At 46.7% G+C, this 23,118-nt stretch overlaps 1 protein-coding gene across 1 annotated transcript in view; it reads left to right on the top strand.

Moving 5' to 3' along the window:
- Nucleotides 1-21,503, top strand: part of WSCD2 (WSC domain containing 2) — a 78,680-nt gene extending 57,177 nt beyond the window's left edge. The window contains exons 5-9 of the mRNA XM_083454032.1: nucleotides 282-403; nucleotides 4,906-5,080; nucleotides 6,864-7,028; nucleotides 15,134-15,334; nucleotides 18,827-21,503. Of these exons, the coding sequence (XP_083310158.1) occupies nucleotides 282-403; nucleotides 4,906-5,080; nucleotides 6,864-7,028; nucleotides 15,134-15,334; nucleotides 18,827-19,179 (1,016 nt within the window). The 3' untranslated portion in view covers nucleotides 19,180-21,503. The remainder of the gene's footprint in view (nucleotides 1-281; nucleotides 404-4,905; nucleotides 5,081-6,863; nucleotides 7,029-15,133; nucleotides 15,335-18,826) is intronic.
- The last annotated feature ends 1,615 nt before the right edge of the window (nucleotides 21,504-23,118 follow it).

The following is a 23,118-nucleotide window of genomic DNA, read 5'->3' as shown; positions in this document are numbered from 1 at the left end:
AGTCTGTAACCTGAAGCGTATGTAACCCGAGGTACCACTGTATAAGAGAACAAAGGAGGCGTACATGGTGAGTTCCAGCACCTCTTTTCCTAGAAATGATGATCTGGGCTGATCTAGATGATCAGTCTCAGAAATCCTAGAAATCCTGTTCAAACACTCAATCTCAAAGGATGCTTGCCAGCACAGTTTGGGAATCCTGCAGGATCGTCTGTCCCTTTGACTTTGGGAGCTCAGCCATTAAATGCTTCCTTCCTTCCACTTTTCTCTTCTCTCCTGGCTAGACGGCAGCGCCATATTCCGCGGATGCTTCCGCCGGCCGGATAACATCTCCTTGGCTTTGCCGGTGAGCAGGGTCATGAGAAACATGTCTGTGGACCGGTGCGTTGACTTCTGCACGGGAAAGGTAAGCTAGCCAAGAGATGAAGGATGCTATGTCCCAATGTCCTAAGCTTGGGTCACAAGCCCTCCAGTGTGACCAAGGATTGGAACCCAAGGGGCATGATCTTGAAGATAGAAGGAGGAGACTGTCAACGATTGGCTGCATACAAAGGAGGGAGCCATCAGCTTAGGAACCCCCAAGGGGAGAAGTCTGAGAGGCAGGATTTAGGTTGAACTCAAAATAGTCCTTGGGGGTCTTTTGAGCTTTATTAACTATCAAATCATTTCTCAGTAAAGCATCATTCATCCACCATCTAAAAGAACCCTGTAGAGACAATTTTAATTCTGTCAATACCGCATTATGATCAGAACAAGTCCTTGGGCAAATCTCAGATTTAGTCACTCTTGGGGTCAAGTCTTTAGTTAACCATATATAGTCAAGACGACTGCACGATAGATTTGTATCTGAAAAAAATGTAAAATCTTTCTCCATTGGATTCCTCAATCTCCATATGTCTATCAGGTCAAAATTGTCCACCATCTCAAAAAACGTCTTTGGTAGCCTCCCGTCATTAGTAAGTTTTTGCCTTTGGGTTCTATCCATCATAGTTGAGACTACGCCGTTCAAATCCCCCATCAAGACAATTTTGTAATCTAAATAGTCCATAAGAGTGGCCTGTAGATTTTTTAAAAAATCTGACCTGCCCTCATTTGGTGCATAGATTCCAAGCATCAAAAGCTTTTCACCTTGTACTGTCAATTCCACTGCAACATATCTTCCAACATCATCCTTGAAGATCGTTTTGGGACTGAATTTCTCTTTAACATAAATCACAAGGGGAGAAGAAATAATAGAAACTGTGAGAGTGATCAGGAGACAGCAAATCCTATTGAACTCAGTGGGATTTAGCTCTGAGTAAAAATGCTTAGGATTGCCGTGTAAGGCTGCCCTGTCTTGACCCAGCTACTTGGGAGCAAGCATCATTGAATACAGTGGGACTTCCTTCTGAGTAGACCGTGTAAGTCTCCATTTACATCAAAGGAATCAAGAATCCCCGAGTTTCCTAAGAAACGGCTGGCTGTGGAAGCATGGCAGCTGAAAATATAAAGTGGATTGGTGACCTTTTCCTTCAAAATTATAGGAAGACCTTCACAGTTTCCTTCATTCTGGTGCAGCTTTCTGTCTCACACACACACGCCAGTAGAAACAGGACTCTGTTTTTGCACCTACACACCGCTTTTGATTGTTCTCCAAGGAAACCAGAAAAAGGAAAACCGAGGTAGCTTTCGCAATTCCAGGACTATCCCTGGCAAATTGGAAGATGTTGTAAACAAAAATCTGCCCTTTTCCCTTATGGGATATCCAAGAGCCCATATAGAGTCCCTATTGGTAGGAGAGAATAACAGAGGCCAACCAGAGAATATTGAGAAGCAAAGCAGCTAGTAAGCTTGATCTTTATTGAACTGTTGCAACAGGGCGCTCCCCTCACACATAGTAAAGGAGGAGGAAGCCAGAACAATGGCACGCAAGGCCTTATAAAGACTTTTGAAATTGCCACCCTGTAGATCAAGACCACCCCCAGAAACATCATTCATACATCCCAGAAGGGGTGTAACCTAAGACCACCCCTCATCATACCTACATCACAGAAAAGGCGGTCTTAAAACAGAAATTTGAATGTTGGTTTTCTCCCATCCTTGTTTATCTACTGTCTGGCAGGTTACTTGATTGGATTGCCTGGGGAGCCTGGCCATTCTTTTGTAGTGATAAATACTTAGTTCCTGGGCCAGGTCACAGGCTCACACCCTATTCATATCTTAAATGTGCCCTTAAGACAGGATTTACGAAGAAAGAGACAATGGGGAGGTTTCCCACTTTGACCTTGTAGAGAAAACATTTACTCAGTTTAGGAATCAAAATGGTTCCAAGTTGGTCTTCCTGTGCTGATCTATGTATGTGCTGTTATGAACATTACCATATATCTAAGACCTCAAAATTCCTATCGCAGAGACTTGGAGAATATGAGCTTCATGGCCAAATGGGGAATCGAACCCTGATCTCCCACACCCCACCATGGACTATCTCTGCTTTATTACGGCACACAGTTTGGGCCTTGCCCCTGCTGTTGTCAGCCAGCTCTCTGAGGCGGCAACACAAACTCATTGTGGCGTGCCCTTTGATTAACCCAGCCTTGCTGCCTTCCTGGGTATTAAATTGCCTGTCAGGCCTCACCACGGCCTTCATAACTCTGCACTTTAAGGCTCAAATGAGGGCACGGATGTCGTACTCCATGGGCTTTTAAGCGGCCTTCATCCAGGTGACAAACTCGCACATTATCCAACTGCCACCGGGCCGTGATTTTGAAAGGGGTGCCATAAGCCTGGCCGTATAACTCTTGACTGTAGTAAATAACTCCCTGATGGCAACAGCAATTTCCACACCATTGCTTTGGGAAGGGAGAGATGAGGATATCCTCAACTTAGCTGCGCAGAAGTGGGGAAAGAAATTTGGTTTGCATTTGCAATGCAAACCTGCCTGGTCCACATTTCTGAGCAAAAACGCATCGACTCAACTGCGCCTTCAAAATTTGCACATCCGCAAATGTTTGCAACGTGTTAACCAGCCAACAAATGTATGCAAAGAAGGAAGATGGGGTACACAAAAAGTGTACGTTTGTGAAAATTACCTCCAAAAATGCATTACTTATGGGGGATGGCTTTCAAAATTGCATCTATTAGGGGAAATTGCGTGCAAAAAAATAATAATGCACATATCTGGAGGGAATGTGCAGGGAAGCAACCCTGTGAAATATACATATAATTTATTTTTTCCATAAAATTTATATACCTCTTGATTGCTAAAAAAAAAACAACAACAAACAACCAAGTGACTTACAAAAGGAAGAAAACTATCAAATAATCGGTACAGTTAAAAGCCACTATTTCTAAGAAGATAATTAAAATGAATGATAATCTAAAAACAGATCAAAACACCTATAGGCATTCAACATATCCAAGTAGGCTCGTCAAAACCGAAATGTTTTTATCGGGCGCTGAAAAGAGTAGTTGCTGATCTCTAAACAGGGGTGTTATATGGTCTCGCTCTTGTCAGAAACTGTATTGCAGCATTCTGCAGCCTCGGTTCAATTGCAGTTGAAGCCTCACATAGAATGCATTGGTAGGGATGTCTCAGAGCAGCAGGTGGAAAGTAACCCTAAATTATTCAGTTTAGTTTCACAGCTTAGCAGAGATTCGAACCAAGGACTCCACAGCTGAGCCCAACATGATGAGGACCTCCAGATGTTGCTGTGGCCTTCCTTTTTTCATATTTTATTTTTAATTTTCAATAACTTAACAATTTAACATCCAAATTACTTACTTATTCATCACTTCTAGACCAGGGGTCAGCAACCTAAGGCCCATGGGCCGAAAGTGGCCTGCAGAGGTCATTTGACTGGCCCACGAGCCGCACCTGAACCGAGCCGCCCACTCGCCCGCTGCGCTAAACCGGCGCAGCGCAGCGCGGGGACTCGCTTCTGCAGCGCCCAAAATCACATTTGTACAGACGCTGAAAATCCACAGGGCTCTCCACAGGACCGATCTGGCCCAGGCAAGATAAACCATGCTGACCCCTGTTCTAGACTTCACACCCCCACCCACCCACACGGTTTCCAATTTCTCCCCCTTTTTACCTTATACAGCTTTAGTTTTCCATTCAGTTACAAGTCCATTGATAATACTAACCCACATTACTTCATAGATGCTATGTCAATCCTGCTAATGTTTTTAAGTCTTCACAGTGGACCTTAACAAAATAAAAAAAATCCTTCCAGTAGCACCTTAGAGACCAACTATTGGTATGAGCTTTCAGGTCCATGCACACTATCAGCCAACCTAGCAGTTCGAAAGCACTTCAAAGTGCAAGTAGATAAATAGGTACCGCTCCGGTGGGAAGGTAAACGGTGATTCTGTGCGTTGCTCTGGTTTGCCAGAAATGGCTTAGTCGTGCTGGCCACAAGACCCGGAAGCTGTACGCCGGCTTCCTCGGCCAATAAAGCGAGATGAGCACCGCAACTCCAAAGTTGGGCACGACTGGACCTAATGGTCAGGGGTCCCTTTACCTTTTTAAGGTGCTTCTGGAAGGAATTTTATTATTTTGTTTTGACTATGGCAGACCAACACAGCTACCTACCTGTAAGTGGACCTTAAGATATTCTATATATTCAGTCCAGTCTTGTATAAACTTTTTTTTCATCTTCGTCCCGGATTTTCACGGTAGTCTTTGCCATTTCAGCATAGTCTGTCATCTTAGTTATCCATTCCTCCTTCGTTAGTACTTCCTCTCCTTTGCTGTGGCCTTCCAGAGGGACTACAACTTCCATCATCCTGCACCACAGGCCATTCTGGGGGTTGGACTAGGTGACCGCCCCCCCGGGGAACCCTTCCAACTCTACAGTTCTATGATTCTAACTGCACTCCTTCTCAAAGGCATTGCACAAAATTATTCTCCCCTGTTGCTTCCACCAGGAATACCCACTCGCGGCGCTGGCTGGCACCGCCTGCCACTGCGGCTTCCCTACGACCCTCTTCACATTGCACGAGAGGGAAGATGAGCAGCTCTGCTCCCAAAAATGCAGCGGCGAGGAATTCGAGAGCTGCGGCACCTCCAAGTATTTCATCGTTTATCAGACTCAAGTTCAAGGTAAGGTAAGGTAAAGGGACCCCTGACCATTAGGTCCAGTCATGGCTGACTCTGGGGTTGCGGCGCTCATCTCGCTTTATTGGCCGAGGGAGCCAGCGTACAGCTTCCGGGTCATGTGGCCAGCATGACTAAGCCGCTTCTGGCGAGCCGGAGCAGCGCACAGAAACGTTGTTTACCTTCCCGCCAGAGCAGTACCTATTTATCTACTTGCACTTTGACGTGCTTTCGAACTGCTAGGTTGGCAGGAGCAGGGACTGAGCAACGGGAGCTCACCCCGTCGTGGGGATTTGAACCACCGACCTTCTGATCGGCAAGTCCTAGGCTCTGTGGTTTAACCCACAGCGCCACCCACTTCCCCTTAAGTTCAAGGTAGAGGGCTCACTTGTATGGAAGTGATTTGCAGGAAGAAGGTCCCTTTCTCAACCCATCTGGCATCTGCGTAGGACTGGGGAAGATCCCCACCCCACCGCCGTCTGAATCCTTAGAGAGTCAATTGTTTTTTTAAAAACAAAAAAACCCTCACCCTTTTATTTCTTTTAATTACCAAAGATATAAATTTCGCTTTGGAATGAAACAGTAATTAGTTCTGGCTTCCATCAGATAGATAGCTCCATTGGTTAGATGCATTGGTTAGATGCAGTTTGACTTTTGCAAGAAGCGGTTGCCCGCTTCCTTTCTCCACTTCCCTCTCGTTCCCTTCTTCTTCTTGCTCTATTAACTCAGTTCCCTCTCTGGCTTTGTTCATGCATTGCATTTCTATGTGTTCCATTCAGACCAGTCTCCTTTTGCCTCTGTTGAAATGGACGTAAGACATTTACAATGGCTTTGAGTGCTGCGGATTTCAGGGGGAACAAAGTTCCAATAACTTAGGCAGCAAATCCTATGCATACTGTTACTTGCACCCCAGTATGTTTGTATGTATGTATGTACCCTATGTATACCCCGCCCATCTGGCTGGGATTCCCCAGCCACTCTGGGCAGCTCCCAACAGAATATTAAAAACACGATAAAACATCAAACATTAAAAACATCCCTAAACAGGGCTGCCTTCAGATGTCATTGAAAAGTCAGATTCTTGTTTATTTCCTTGACATCTGATGGGAGGGTGTTCCACAGGGCGGGTGCCACTACCAAGAAGGCCCTCTGCCTGGTTCACTGTAACCTCACTTCTTGCAGGGAGGAAACTGCCAGAAGGCCCTCGGCGCTGGACCTCAGTGTCCGGGTTGAACGATGGGAGTGGAGACGCTCCTTCAGGTATACTGGGCTGAGGCCTTTTAGGGCTTTAAAGGTCAGCACCAACACTTTGAATTGTGCTCGGAAACGTACTAGGAGCCAATGTAAACCTTTCAGGACCGATGTTATATGGTCTCAGCGGCCACTCCCAGTCACCAGTCTAGCTGCCTCATTCTGGATTAATTGTAGTTTCCTGGTCATTTTCAAAGGTAACTCCACGTAGAGAACATTGCAGTAGTCTCTCCATCGGCCTTCATTCCAAGTAAACCATGCAAATATGGTTTGCATGGGGTGCATGCAACACTATGTTTTTAATTTTATTGTGAAATCACTTTATAGGAAGTGGTTTCTGAATGAAAAAATAATAAAGAAACCAGCAAAGAGAGGCGGGGCCTTTTCGGTGTTGTCCCCTCACTTTTAGGATTCCCTCTCCAGGGAGATGTCCAAGGCCCCCTCATGATTTACTTGGTGTTTTGTGCACTTATTCCCTCCCAGTGACCGCAGGATCCCTCCATTCCTAGCTAACGCCTTCATTTTGATCTGCTCACAGATAACCGCTGTATGGACCGGAGATTTTTAACTGCTCGGGCCAAGCAGTTTGTTGCCCTTGCAAGCTTTCCTGGGGCGGGCAATACCTGGGCAAGGCACCTCATTGAACTGGCAACAGGTTTCTACACTGGCAGCTACTACTTCGATGGCTCTCTTTATAACAAAGGTGAGAGGGGAGCGCTTGTTTTATTGGTGTTTTTAATATAAAAAGAATCAGGAAAGGGGTGGGGGCTGAAACCCTTTCCTGTAGTGAATCCACATCTGCACCATCCATTCGAAACATTATGATAATACTTTAAACAGTCATGGCTTCCCCCAAAGAATGCTGGGAGTTGTAGTTTGTGGTAGTGAGAGTTGTTGGGGGCCCCTGTTTTCCTCCCAGAGCTGCAATTCCCAGAGTAGCTTAGCTATCAGTCCCTCTTCCCAGATGACTCTGGGAATTGTAGTTCTCGTAAGGGAAATCCTAAGAAATCTTTTAAATGATGGTGCTGGAGGAGACTTTTGAGAGTCCCATGGACTGCAAGAAGATCAAACGCATCCATTCTTAAGGAAATTGGCCCTGAGTGCTCACTGGAAGGACAGATCCTGAAGCTGAGGCTCCAATACTTGGCCACCTTATGAGAAGAGAAGACTCCCTGGAAAAGACCTTGATGAGAGCTGGACCATAAAGAAGGCTGATCACCGAAGAATTGATGCTTTTGAATTATGGTGCTGGAGGAGACTCTTGAGAGTCCCATGGACTGCAAGAAGATCAAACCTATCCATGCTGAAGGAAATCAGCCCTGAGTGCTCACTGGAAGGACAGACCCTGAAGCTGAGGCTCCAATACTTTGGCCACCTCATGAGAAGAGAAGACTCCCTGGAAAAGACCCTGATGTTGGGAAAGATGGAGGGAACAAGGAGAAGGGGAAGACAGAGGACGATGTCAGGGAACTGCCATCGGCTCAGGGGTGAGAGGGGCAAAGCTGGGTGGATTACAGAGAGCCCCCAAAGATCGTGAGAAGCAGCTCCTCCTCAGTGGAGGAGAGTAGCCACGCCTCCAGTGGAGAGGAGCTTCAGGGCTCGGAGGAGGCGAGGCGGTGCCAGGACACCTTGCCTGGGCAAAGCGGGGAGGAGAGAGGTCCTCCGTTACTCACGCCCTCCTTGCACAGTAAGCTTCCGTGCTGAGAGGGGAGGTGCAGACTGGGCGTCAAGAAACTACTCTGCTGGGGAAGGTTTAAGGACCGCCCACTCACAGATTCTGCCAGTGAATGAGCCAGCCAAGGGAGAGTGGCGTTCTGGACAGATAAGTTTGTTTTGGCATCAAAAGCAAGGCTACACACGCAAGCAGGGAGGCATTTACCTGCTTGCTCTCGAGCAACCCCTTGGAACCCTAACAGACGAGATGGTAGCTTCTCGAAGCTACCAGCATGAGTTTGACCAAACTGCGGGAGGCAGTAGAAGACAGGAGTGCCTGGCGTGCTCTGGTCCATGGGGTCACGAAGAGTCGGACATGACAACAACAACAACAAAGAACTCTCAGCACCCTTAACAGACCACAGCTCCCAGGATTCTTTGGGAGAAGCCATGACTATCTATGGTCTCTTGAACACTCTTGAACAGCTCTATTGTCAACAAGTTCTTCCTGCTGTTTAGGTGGAATCTCCTTTCTTGTCAGTTGAAGCCACTGGTTTAGGTCCTACCCTCCAGAGCAGGAGAAAAGAAGTTTTCTCCTTCTCCCAGGGCTGGGAGCCACTGTGAAACCGGCTGACTTCAGACCCTTTTGTGTGAATTGCGATCAGTTGCCTGGAAACTAACTGCTTGGAAGTTCTGCATCATCAGAGCTTTAAAATATCCACGGTATACAAAGGCAGATCAGTTAACAAGAGGAGTCTTCCTGGGGAACCAGGGGGAGAATCCTCAAGGCCAACTCAGAATACCAAAGAAAAGCCCCATTACATCAATCAAACTCCGATAATCTCCCAGAGAGATGAGGAATGTGCAGAGACTTGGCTTATTGACACAGTCAGGGCCAGCTACATGCAGCTTGTCTGCGACCATAAAAGCAGCTAGGAAGAGCAGGGATCAGGATTAACGGCCTTAAACAGAGACGCGCAAATTGAGAAGTAAGAATATCTCCGGAAGCGTGTCTATTAGGTTTAATAGGAATGGAAATCAAAATGGGAGACCAAAATCTGTTCATATACGCTACGGCCGCTGCAAGAACCCTCCTGACCCAAAGATGGAAAACACAAGACATACAAACCATCCAGGAGTGGCAGGTGAAGTTGACAGAATACGCAGAACTTGCCAAATTGTCAGGGAGGATCCGGGTCAAGGAAGACCAAAGATATCGAAATAATTGGAGTAAATTTATGGAATATTTAAAGGAGAATTGTAAAGAGGTCAAGACACTAGCAGGATTGACATAATACCTTCAATGTATAATAGTACTATTGTGAGAATGATGTGTGCGATAGAAAGGGGTTAAATATACCAATTGCAGGGAGGGGGGGTAGTCGTGACACGGCAGAGTCAAAGGGAATGTATGGCATTAATATGGTTTGTTGGAAAATAATATGTAAGGAAAACAATAAAAATTTACTTGGAAAAAAAGAGAGAAGTAAGAATATCTACAGATCCTGGTGTGAAAGAGACCAGATGTTTTGGGGAGTGGGGAGCAGTCAGTTTAACCTCTCTCACACACACCCCCGGTATGTTTCTGTCAGGACTGCATTTTAAATGTCGGGGGGGGGGGAGAAGCAGCAGCAAATTCCCAGATTTATAATACTTCTAATGCACATAATGTTGGAGGGAGAGGTTTGGAAGAGAGATCCCTGCTCTCCAGTAGCAGAGTTAAGCGCAATGGCGATTACTCCAAGCATTTTAAAACTTGGTTAGGTTTGCATCTGCCCTCATCCACCTTAAAACAAACATTCCGCATCAAAATACTTAGGCTAGAATAAATCACAGGTGCTTAGCATCTGTGTTTCCAGATGTGTGACTTGGTTTCCAGAAGTTCCAGCATACAAGTCTCCATATATCGGCAGTAAAATGAAAATGACAAAAAAAAAAGGTTCAAAATGACTTTTTAAAAAAAGTACTTGGTTTCCTTACAAAAAGGTTCATGCAGTCTTTGGGTTAGCAAAGATCCAGGCTGTAAAATCTTCCTTTTATACAGTGGTGCCTCGCAAGACGAAAAGAATCCGTTCCGTGAGTTTCTTCGTCTAGCGGTTTTTTCGTCTTGCGAAGCAAGCCCATTAGCGGATTAGCGCTATTAGCGGTTTAGCGGCTATTAGCAGCTATTAAAGGTTTAAGGGATTAGCGGATTAGCTGCTAAAAGGCTATTAGCAGCTTAGTGCCTTAGATAAAGGGGTAGGGAGCGGGGAAAAAAACCCCAGGAATCGCAAGACATTTTCGTCTTGCGAAGCAAGCCCATAGCAAATTCGTCCTGCGAAGCACCTCCAAAACGGAAAACCCTTTCGTCTAGCGGGTTTTCCGTCTTGCGAGGCATTCGTCTTGCGGGGCACCACTGTATACCATTTGACAGTTAAAAAGAACAAAGCCTCAAAGTGGTTTACAAAAAAGGTAAAGCAATAAAATTATCAGTTGTTTTTAAAATAACAACTTTTTAAAACATACAATTAATAATCAGATAACCCAAAACCCGATTAAAACACACACCAGCTTTTTACATATCTGGGTAGGCCTATTTGAACAAAAAATGTTTTAAGCAGATTCATAGTTCTCCCCCTCTCTATTTTATCCTCATTACAACCCTGAGAGGTAGGTTAGCTGAACAGACCAAACTCACTCAGTGAGCTTCAAAGCTGTATTGGGTGTTCCATGACATCATAGCAGCAGCACCAATGGCTGGAGAGCGTCACGGGAGGGAAGGGTCAGGTGACAGCTTTCGGCTTCAGTTGTGAGTGGAGAGAGAGAGAGAGAGAGAGAGAGAGAGAGAGAGAGAGAGAGATGAGTTGGGTTTTCTTAAGATTCCTCCAGCTCAGTCATAATGCTATGACAAAGCTGGTCATTTCACCCCAAGTCTTCCTACTGTTTGAGAAGACTCCCTGGCAGAGCAGTACAGCAAATCTCTCTTACACACAGGCACTCTGTTTGTTTGGGCAAGAAAGAAATCTATTACAAACGGGTCTTTCTCCAGAGCAAATACTGCAGCTTTTTGGAAATAATGCAGTACATTTCTCTGTCATGTGTGACTGTATGCTTTGGGTTGGATCATCATGTTTCTCCTTGCCCTCGCTGATTCAGAGGCCATCTATCTTTCCGTTCCTGTGGGAAATTATTTACAGAGTTAATATTTCATGGGCAACAAGATCATCCTTTACTTCTCCCTCTAAGGCGGTTTAAGGGACAGGGACAAGGCAGCCCACGTGAATGAAAGGTTAGCAGAGGAAATTCCTCACTGTAACAGGGAAGGTTACCATTCTATTCTGTCTCAGGCAGACCACACCTGGAGCCCGGTTTCCAGTTCTGGTCATCCCAGTTTAAGGAGGACCAGCTGGAATGTGTACAGAGGAGGGCAACCAAGATGGTGAAGCATCCGGAAACCAAGCCATATGAGGAATGGTCGAGGGAGTGGCAGATGTTTAGCCTATGGTTACCAGATGTCCTCATTTCCCGGATTTACAAATCTGTCCCCGGACAAAACCCATCCCCGGAATGTCCCCAGATTTCATTTAATGTCCCCGGATTTATATTTTAAGTGTTGTAGATTTATTAGTAGGGAATGAATGTTGCGTGATTGGTTCAACGGCACAAGACACATCATATGGGGACTTCCGGAGAGGCAAAATGGTGGGCGCCACAGCAGCGGGCAGCTCCTGAAGCCAGCCAGAGCCAACTGTGCTACCAGGCTGGCTCTGGGCTGCTGAGACTGCCACTGCCGCCGCCACTGCTGAGGGGGAACCAGGGATGCCCGGCACATCAACTGGGGGAACCGCTGACCCCACCCCCGCATCCCAAATTGAGCCGGGAGTGAGAGCACCCAGCCACTTTGACGTGCTTTCGAACTGCTAGGTTGGCAGGAGACTCCTTAGGGTAGTGATAAAGCGGGATATCAAATCCAAACTCCTCCTCCTCCTCCTCTTCTTCTTCTGCTTCTTCTTCTTCTTCACTGTGAGAATTGGATGTTGACCTAGATGGATCACTGGCCTGATCCAGCACAGCTCTTCTTATGTTCTTATTTGTTAACCATCAGTCTTGCGTTACATGCCCCGTGCAGCTCACTGCCAGTGGGTATTATAAAACCCAAGAGTTACTTATTCCCGGTGGTAATAAAAGTCATTATGCTATGTGATAGCAGTAATGATGACTCGTAACGAAGCACTGAAATTAATACCTGGCACATATGCAACCCAATCCTATATATGCCCACTCAGGAGTCAGTCCTATTATGTTCCTTAATTTGGGCTGATTGCACAGTTTGCAGCCTATGTGACGACAACAACAACAAAGATTTACAGTTATTTATTGAGAATTAGAATGTATAGCTATTATATTCGTGTATGAGCACTACAGTCACATCACTTGATATGAGATTAAACCTATGGAACTCATTGCCACATGATAATTGTGGTGGCCAATCATTATGACTGTTTGCTTCTGCTGGCCAGATATCAGAGATGGTAGCTTGCGGTTGTTTGTTCTGAGCCAGTCTCCGCTTACCTCGCTGGGTCAAAGCATATCCGAGCAATGAGCAAAGTAGCTGCCATGAAACTCTTTTGTGCATGTTCTAATTGGAAGAAGCAAATTACATGTATGTAATTAATATCTTGTATCTCCTGCCATCTGATCTCTCCCCGTTGGCTCGAAATAGTAGCTAGCATGGGTTAGTGTCCCAATCTGTCCTCCCTCCCAACATCGCTGAGCTTTGTCAGTCGTTGACTGTGTTGACTGAGAGCCAAACAGATGGTTTTCAGATGAAATTGTGCTGACAGATGCCCACTGTCTGCCACAAAGGAAACTGGTTACTGGGCCAACTGATGAAGGGATTGCAAAGGGAGTTCTGTCCACCCCTCACTTGAGGAGATGCTCACCCAGGGCTTTGTTCACCTTAAATATCACTTGCAGAGAAGCTGGACCCTCGCAAGGAAGCAGGTCAATGCAGGGAGGCAAGATGCAGAACATTCCAGGTGTCCAGAGGTGGAGGCCTTCAGGACCCTGGAAAGCTCCAGAGAAGCAGAGGTGTTGCCCCAGCAAAGGGAAGGAACAAACCTTATGAGGAGTTGGGGATGTTTAGCCTGGAAAACAGCAGCCTGAGAGGTGACACGATAGCTATCTTCGTAGCCATATCCGAAGGGCTGTCCCAGAGAAGATGGAGCAAGTTTGTTTTCGGCTGCTCCAGAGGGTGGGACCCGAACCAATGGGTTCAAATGACCAGAAATGAGATGACAACTAAAATGTTAGGAAAACTTTGTAAGAATTGTTCAACAGTGGAACAAACTACTTTGGAGGGGGGTGGGCTCTCTTTCACTGGAGCTTTCAAAGCAGAGGTTGGATGGCCACCTGTTAGTGATCCTTTAGTTGTGATTCCTGTTGGACTAGATGGTTCTTGGGATCCCTTCCCGGTGGAGTATAGGGTCAAGTTCAAGGTGCTGGTCTTGACCTTTAAAGCCCTTTGTGGCTTAGGCCCCTCGTCTTTACGGGACTGCTTCTCCTGCTATGCCCCACAGAGAACCTTAAGGTCCATGAATAACCATAGTTTAGAGGTCCTGGGCCCTAAGGAAGTCAGACTATCCTCTACCAGGGCCAGGGCCTTTTCAGTGATGGCTCCGACCTGGTGGAATGCTCTGTCCCATGAGACTAGGGCCCTTCAGGATTTAACCTCCTTCCGCCGGGCCTGTAAGACAGAGCTATTCCGCCTGGCCTTTAATCTGAATCCAGCCTGATCTTTTATTTCCCTTCTCTTCCCTCCACCTCCCCTTTTATGAAGATTACCCGCTCTGGGATCCCACAGCTAATTCTCCCCCTGGCCTCCTCGCTGGCCCAAGTAGGACCAATTCAGCCAGCTAGCCCTGGGATTATCTAATGCTTATTTCCCCTAAATTGATTTCTGAATTTTGAATTTTATTGTTATTCATTTTTTATACTGTATTTTATGCTGCTTTTACAATTAAGTGTTTTAAATTTGTTGTTAGCCGCCCTGAGCCCGGTTTTTGAACCGGGAAGGGTGGGGTATAAATAAAAAATTATTATTTCCCAGGCTAAACATCCCCAACAGACCTTTCCTCTGTTTCTCTGGAACATGGCATGAGGCCATCACCTTCTGTTCAGCTACTGTGGCATTGGGTGCCCCCTCACACACCCACACACCCCAGTTTCTGTTCTTTCTTTAATGAACAAACTGCAATAAAGCCCCAAGATGAACCAGTCTGTGGAGAGAGACAAAGGCCATTTGACATTAATGGGCAGGATGGTTACGGATGTTGGCTGGTTGGCTTTTCAAGTGTTTTTCCTCACTTTAAGAATTCTCGCCAGAGCTCCTCTTTCTCTCTCTGCCTCTCTCTCACACACACATGCGCACAAACCACTGTTTTCTGAGTTATGAGGCCCATTGAAATGTCTTAGCCAGGAAGACACAATTGAAACAAATCTCTTTGACCCTCACTGCATTCGGTCCTGTTGGGCGGTGGTAAGGAAGAAAAGGATTTGGGTTTGTAAGGAGCCACAAAGATGTCAAGGAGAACGCAGGAAAATCAGCTGGTCAGAGATAGCAGAGACAACAATGCTGAGAATTAGGGAATGTGTGGGCTTTACAGACATTTAGAGCAGGGGGCTGGTCCACTGTCCCTCAGACCTTGTGGGGTGCCGGACTATATTTTTGGGGGGTGGGGGTGGGGAATGAAAGAATTCCTATGCCCCACAAATAACCCAGAGATGCATTTTAAATAAAAGGACACATTCTACTCATGGAAAAACACCAGGCAGGCCCCACAAATAACCCAAAGATGCTTTTTAAATAAAAGCACACATTCTACTCATGGAAAAACACCAGGCTGGCCCCACAAATAACCCAGAGGTGCATTTTAAATAAAAGGACACATTCTGCTCATGTAAAAACATGCTGATTCCCGGACCATCCTTGGGCTGGATTTAGAAGGCAATTGGGCCAGATCCGGCCCCCGGGCCTTAGGTTGCCTACCCATGATTTAGAGGGTTGGGTCTTCTTTCATTCTTTTCTTCCTCTTTAGCTTTACTCCATCTTCCCGTATTTGTCCGTAGAGCTCATTCTTTGCTCTTACTTTTCCTCCCCCCACCCCCCCACAACAGGGTTCAAAGGTGAACGGGACCACTGGCGAAGTGGGAGGACAATCTGCATCAAAACTCACGAGAGTGGGCAGAAGGAAATCGAGGCGTTTGATGCAGCCATCTTGCTGATCCGTAACCCCTACAAAGCACTTATGGCTGAATTCAACCGGAAATATGGAGGCCACATTGGGTTTGCTGCTCATGCCCACTGGAAAGGGAAAGGTAAATACGGGGATCCACCCAATCGGCTTCTATCTGCTTATTAAAAGATTATTTTTTAAGCTACCTTTTAGGGCACAGTGTCCTCACAAGGCGGTGTGACAAAACTCTCAAAAGCACACAAACACATAGTCTGGCCATATTCACACCACATATGTAAAGCACTATGGCAGGCACAGGGGTGTGGGTGGCGCTGTGGGTTAAACCACAGAGCCTAGGACTTGCCGATCAGAAGGTCGGTGGTTCGAATCCCCACGACAGGGTGAGCTCCCGTTGCTCGGTCCCTGCTCCTGCCAACCTAGCAGTTCAAAAGCACGTCAAAGTGCTTTGAAAATCAACCAGTTGCTGAAAATCGCAAGTGGGGAGACTACTGTTCCACTCCCATCCTTGTGGGTTTCACATCGAGGTATCTAGTTGGCCATCGGGCGCGGGTGGCGCTGTGGGTTAAACCACAGAGCCTAGGACTTGCCGATCTGAAGGTCGGCGGCGGTTTCAATCTCCGTGATGGGGTGAGCTCCTGTTGCTTGGTCCCTGCTCCTGCCAACCTAGCAGTTCGAAAGCACGTCAAAGTGCAAGTAGATAAATAGGTACCATTCCGGCGGGAAGGTCAACGGCGTTTCCGTGCGCTGCTCTGGTTTGCTGGAAGTGGCGTAGTCATGCTGGCCACATGACCCAGAAGCTGTACGCCGGCTCCCTCGGCCAATAAAGCGAGATGAGTGCCACAACCCCAGAGTCGACCACGACTGGACCTAATGGTCAGGGGTCCCCTTTACCTTTACCTTTACACTGTCAACTAACTGTATCGTTGAATGCATCACCAAAGTTTCAGCTATCCATGATATAGCCTTAGGCTTAGGGTTTTTGTTTTAGTGGAAGAATGTTGCAGAAATGTGGAGACCTGAAATTTAAGACTAAAAGAAAAATGGAGAGAGCTGCAATCAGCGGATCCAACTGTCCCTGGTTAAGACACAAACTGAATGAATTCCTGCCCCATGTCTTGACCCTTGCAAGGGAATTTAAATAGATTGCCCTGCAGAACTGCACAAGTTCAGCCAAAAGAAATAAAACCAGACTGGTCTGCGCTGGCAACTCCAGGCTTTAAAAATGCACCTAGTCAGCTTCTTGCTGGGTTGCTGTAGCTGTCAGTTGTACTACCATGTGGTCAGATGGGCAGATCTTCGATGCCCACCCTAGTGCCAGGCTACAGGATTACCCTACTCCCTTCCTTCCGATTACACTTTTCCTCCTGGCTCCCCCAAGCTAAAGTCTATGTGATTTTTACTTTATTTTTTTTTTAAAAAAAAAGTTCTGTGTTTTTGTTCCATGGCATTAATTTTATGATATCCCTTGGATCGGTTCCAAAGCAAAGTTTTATGTGATATGATTATGCAAGGTGAATTGTCCCGCTTCTGTTTAATGGAACAGAGAGTCCATTTAATAATTCAGAGGTGGGGGATAAAACACAGTTCAAGAAGATTAATAAGGGATGTGGGGAGGGGAGGGTGGACAAGGTTGTCTTTTCCTCAAGGTGGCGAAGACGAAAAGTTCAAGGGTCCAAACTTTTTTGCACCGCAAATGAGGCATCGGACCTGTTATAGTTGCAAACGGAATTCTGGCAGATTATATCTGGTTCATTATCCATTTTATCACCCGATTTTAATGTGAGGATCAATTAGCAGGAAACCTCAGGGGTAATTGAAAGATTTCCTCTCCTTCTTTTCTAAAGCTAGGGAGCATGTTTAACTGAGCCCGGGACCTGGTGGCTAACGGAGCAGCTTGCTAATGAGATCGTATCAATCATCAACAAAAAGAGCCTAGCCAGGAAAGGCTTTTTCTTAGGGAATGATGCATTTATGGCAACAGGGGTAAGGTAGACATGATGAGATGACCCTCCCAATCAGCCCCTTCCCCCCAAAAGAGCATTGACTATATTGGACTCACGTCAGGAGCTGATCTGCCTGGAGCCAATAACTCGTTCTTCTCCGGGTTGCTGCCCTGGTAGTGAGGCTGGAGCAACCCTTATAAACGGGTTCCCAGGTACGTAGAATCAAAGAATGGAAGAGTTGGGATGGATCCCAAGGGTCTTGGAGTTCTGCAATGCAGGAATCACAACATGAATGATTCCAGCCAACCAGACTGGTAATTATTCATTATTATTATTGCATCTATATCCAACTTTTCCTCTAAGCAACTCAGGTGGCTGTCATCTTCGCTCTGCTTATCCACACTTGAGGAACCTCAGAGCTCCAATATAGTCCTACTTCAGAACATCTCTACAAGAATTCAGGCTTCTTTTTCATCATTGGGCTCCTTTATCCAGCTTGCTACCCCAGCTTATGTTCCACCAATCTCCTGTAGGTTTGCCCCAGACCCTGGGACACACACTCACACACACACCTGTGTCTTGTTGCCTTCTTCTATTTGTTCAAGTATAAGAGGGCTCTATCCTCTTATCTCTGTTCCCTCCGAACCCATAGCAAGGGTGTAGACATGGGGCAGGAATTCATTCAGGTTTGTGTTTTAACCAGGGACAAATGAATCTGTTTATTGCAGCTCTCTCCGTTTTTCTAGCCTTAAATATCTGCTCTATGTACAGCTGTTTTAAACTGTTTTCATGGATGATTTGATTGTTTTGTTCCTCTTGGGTTTTTTAGTGTAATATAAATTTTATGTGGGAGGGCGCCGGGGATGGAAAAAAGCAATTTTAAAAAATCTTGTCTTGGGTCTCAGGAAGCAAAATATCTCTGGCCCGCCTCCCACTCATACCTTTTTGAAGCTGAGTAGATCCAGGTCTGTTCAGAGACTAATAATAAATTATAAATTTTTATTTATACCCCGCTGTCAGGGAACTGCCATCAGTGCCAGAGGGAGAGAGCAAAATCCAGAGGGATTCCAGAGAGCGTCCCGGGATTGGAAGAGGCAGCTCATCTTCTGGGGAAGAGAATCAGCGTAGCACCAGTAGAGAAGGGGGGCAGATGGGGGAAGCGGCGAGGCGGTCCCATGACTCCTTGCCGGGGACCAGCGGGGAGAGTAGAGGTCCTCCGCTGCCTACGCCCTCCTTGCGCAGAAGGCTTTCGCGCAGAGAGAGTAGGAGGAGACTAGGCGTCAAAGAGCTTCTTTGCTGGAAGAAGTTTAAGAAACGCCCACTGACAGATTCTGCCAGCGATTGAGACAGTCACGGGCGAGTGGCTGTCTGGACAGAAAAGGTTCATGCAGGCAACCCAGCCAGGTGTTTGCACCGGCTTACGCACGAGCAACCCCTAGAACCACTACACCTGCCCTTCCCGGTTCAGAAAACCGGGCTTAGGGCGGCTAACAACAAATTTAAAACACTTAATTGATACAGCTACCTTATTTCTACCATCATGGACAAAGGGCAAGCTGTTTCTAATGTGTGTCTGTTGTGGGTCCCATTGCACTTGGCACCAAATGTGCTCAGAATCCCACCCTGTGCCCAGATGCCAATTAACAGGATGCCCCCCTCTCTTCTTTCAGAATGGCCAGAATTCGTCAAGAACTATGCCCCTTGGTGGGCGACGCACACCCTCGACTGGCTCAAATACGGCAAAAGCATCCTGGTGGTTCACTTTGAGGACCTGAAACAAGACCTCTTCATTCAGCTCAAGAGGATGGTCAGCCTCTTGGGCATCGCAGTCCTTGAGGACCGTCTTCTGTGTGTGGAAGGCCAGAAGGATGGGAACTTCAAGCGGTCTGGGCTCAGGAAGTTGGAGTACGACCCCTATACCCTTGAGATGAGGAAACTGATCAACGGCTACATCAAAACAGTGGACACGGCCCTGAAACTCAGAAACCTCACGGGGGTCCCAGAGGACTATTACCCAAGATGATGGTCGTGTTGGGTAGGGACATCTTTCGGCTGGGAGGAACGGGATCTGCCCAGGCAGGTGCGGCTTGGTTTCACCTGGCGAGTCACTATTTCCACCCAGTGGGTGGCCCTTTTTCGGACTTCTGCTGCTCGCTGTTAACGAATCCCCTTGCATGAGCAAATAACAGTCAACATCCACCATTGCCAGTAGACGATGCCTTGGCAAGCCCGCCCACACAGATCTACGTTCACTAGGGACCAACATTAACATACGGATGGGGGAGGTTTGCAAAATGAAGCTGGATCTTTGCTGCTGCTGTCTGGAAGAGTGTTGTCTCCCCTGCCCCACTTCATAATACGAATGACCTCAGCTCTGTTACAGATGGTTGCAGTACCCAGATCTTTTGGGCCACTGCAGAGGCGTCGCTGGGGCCTTATCCGAGCCAGGCAGTGTTCTGTTCCTGGTCTAAAACCCGTGGTCCGTTTGGCTGCCCTAACACTCCTCAAGATTCAGGTGTTTCATTCGGACCTGGCTGGCACTTGTACGCACATCCTGGGTTCCTCTGCTCTGTACAATTGAGCCTGGTTCACATATCTGCACACAAACACCTGGTCTACTCATACAGTACAGTACGGTTGCAGACCTGAGGTGGTTGAGTGGGCTGTACCACTTTAAATTTCAGCTGGAGGATCCCATTTTTTAATTCCCTTCCAGTGGGGCGGGAATACAACACACAAGTTCCTGATTTGTTGGTGGTTGGTAGTTCAGGGATACAAGGTCGCCATTCTCTTCCTGTTGCGGACTTCATTTTATGCTTGTAGGGGAGCGTCCCAAAAAGTGGTACCATCCACACTGAGCATTCTACCTCTTCATTACAGGAAGCTGCCTTACACAAAGTCAGATTCTTTGTTTGGTTGAACCCGGATCCTTCTCTGCGCATGGCCGATGCTCTAACAGTGAGCTATGGCCCTTTCCCACATTCCCAGAGTTCCCTGGGAAGAGGGACGCATTGTTAAACCACTCTGGGAAGTGTAGATCTGTGTGGGGAATAGGGGGGGTCTCCTCATTCCAGTCTCACTTAACTACCTGGGCCAGACCTGCAGTCCTGCATGTCAGAATGGGCCATCGCCTTTTATCACATTCATTTTGGGGGCGTCAAGGTTTAGTTCACAGGCCTCCATGTCCAGAGCTGTCCTTGATGATGTTTGGTGTGTGGCAGGTGTGTGGAACCTGTGACCCCTCCGGATATTGGTGGACAGCTCTCATCCTCCCTGGCCATTGGCCATCCTGGCTGGGGCTGAGGAGAATTGTAATCCTACAAAATCTGGAGGGCTACAACAGCCTCATCCCTAACACATGGAATTCATGTATTCTGGGATGGATTTGGAAGCTGGGGCAGGACACCCAGCCAGATGGATGGGCTATAAATAATAAATTATTATATTATTATTATTTATTAATTATCTTCCCTCCTATTCGTTTTAGTAAGATCAGTGTCTAGCTTCGCAGAATTGAAAATATGCCACCCTTTGCAGCATTAACACAGCAACTTGGGGAAAAGTTGTGTAACCTTTTAGAATTATCCAGGATGCCTGTGGCACACTAGATCTTCCCCTTTATTTATCCCTCTAAACAAAATAACAACAAGGAAGTCTGTAATGTAAAGATATAAAAATATTGTTTACTTACATAAAGTTGCAGACTCGATTCAAGCAGAAAATGTCAGTGAAATAAGTAAATCAGGCAAAATATCCTTCTAGATTACAAAATACCTGGTTTAGATCAGTGTTTCCCAAACTTGGGTCTCCAGCTGTTTTTGGACTATAACTCCCATCATTCCTAGCTAGCAAGACCAGTGGTCAGGGATGATGGGAACTGTAGTCCAAAAACTGCTGGAGACCCAGGTTTGGGAAACACTGGTTTAGATCACCTTCTCCCTACAGCTGCATGACAAGAGAGTGACTGTTCCTCAGGTGTGAGGAAATGATGAAGATTATCTTCCTATTGTTACCCTCTCACCTGGGCAAGCAGAGGATGTAACCTTGCAGAGTGCCCTCTAGGAATTTGCAGGGAACTCTATGTGTCCTAAAGGGACGTGGGTGACGCTGTGGGTTAAACCACAGAGCCTAGGACTTGCCGATCAGAAGGTCGGCAGTTCGAATCCCCGCTACGGGGTGAGCTCCCGTTGCTCGGTCCCTGCTCCTGCCAACCTAGCAGTTCGAAAGCACGTCAAAAGTGCAAGTAGATAAATAGGTACCGCTCCGGCGGGAAGGTAAACGGCGTTTCCGTGCGCTGCTCTGGTTCGCCAGAAGCAGCTTAGTCATGCTGGTCACATGACCCGGAAGCTGTACACCAGCTTCATTGGCTAATAAAGCGAGATGAGCGCCGCAACCCCAGAGTTGGTCACGACTGGACCTAATGGTCAGGGGTCCCTTTACCTTTACCCTATGTGTCCTAATCCTTTTCTCACCTGACGAACATGGAATCTTATATTTATATTTTGAATCTCCCTTCCACTTGGCAAAAGCTCACAATGACCTATGAAAGCTCACAATGACCTATGAAACTGATTAAATTACCAGCATCTATTGCTCCTTGCTTTCATAACTTCTAGGTGTGCATGCACAGGGCAAAACGCCACAGTGCTCCAACCTGGAATGAGGGCCTCTTAGGAGCCAGGAGGTAAAAAAAAGCCCAAAAAGGATAAGGTTTGCAGAGACCTAGAAGAGAAAATGGCTGCCAGTTGATAGAAAATCCCCAGATTGTGGCTGTTCCTTCACTGTCTTTTCTCAGTCTCTGCAGAGCATCTCGAAAACGACAAGCTTTTTGCAATTCTCCTTTTTTCGCAAGGAGGTCAAGGTAAATGAAATATACTGGGATTTGAGAGCTGATTTCATGCTCTTTATTCAGCTCATTGTGGTGAGGAGGAATGGAAGTTCCCCCAGAATGTCTGCTTTATATACATTATTTACATAATGGGCCCCACATGATTGTCTAATTCCGGGATTCACCTGTAGGCCAATCAGGTTGCGGATTCACTTCCACCTGGAGCTGGATTGGGTGGCTCCTGTGGACCAATCAGACTGCTGCATTCTGGACCCTATTGTTCTAGGACCACTCAGACTGCTGCATTCTGAATCCTATTGTTCTAGGACCAATCAGACTGCTGCATTCTGAATCCTATTCAACTCAGTACATAACAGTGAAGCAAATTGTATTTGCAGGGTCAGGGGGGATGGAACCAGCCAGGAATATAAAAGCTCTGCCCACGATCCAGTGCATCTCAGATTGAGATGAGGCACAGGACAAACAGGCCTCACTTCCCAGCTCGACGCCTCCTGCCCACATCGGACGTAGACACAAAAGCCATATGTCAAACCCAGATTCTTTTCTATCTCCAGTTAACTTAGATCCGATGTCTTGGCTGCACAATTCTCTCTCCACCTTCAAGGACAGCAAAGATATTTCTGCTGCAATGACGGATGTTGCAAGAGAACTCTATTTTTTTATGCACCTTCGTGGGGGGTGGGTGGCGGGATTCACAGACCGTTTGCACTGCTTGGGGGCTGCTGCTGCTGCTGGGGTGTGTCGACGCTGCTGTCTACATTGGCTTCTTATTTCCTCTTGCTTTTCTTTTATTGTTTTGATGTTTGACCAAAAGGCTCCAACAGAGCTCCTGTGCTCCTGGAATGTATTTGATAAGGAGCAACAGCAAAGTTATTGCGGGGGGCAGGGGAGTGTGGGAGTGTGTGTTTTTTGTGTGCTTTGAGCCTTTGTGAAGCAAGATTATTTATGGGTTTTCTTTGTTTTTTGGAGACCAAATAGTTGTAGTGAAAATGATATGATTTCTACCTTTCCCCCTTCATTCGTGGGGTAGCCCCAAAGCTGCCGGACTCTCTCGGAATAATCCTCAGGTCAAATGCCGCTCATTAAACAAACGTTTTCTTAATATTTCTACCG

The sequence above is a fragment of the Podarcis tiliguerta genome (genome assembly GCF_965153285.1).
Source record: "Podarcis tiliguerta genome assembly, chromosome: 8".
In the NCBI taxonomy this organism is placed as follows: Eukaryota; Metazoa; Chordata; class Lepidosauria; order Squamata; family Lacertidae; genus Podarcis; species Podarcis tiliguerta.
This window is presented reverse-complemented; position numbering and strand designations above follow the sequence as displayed.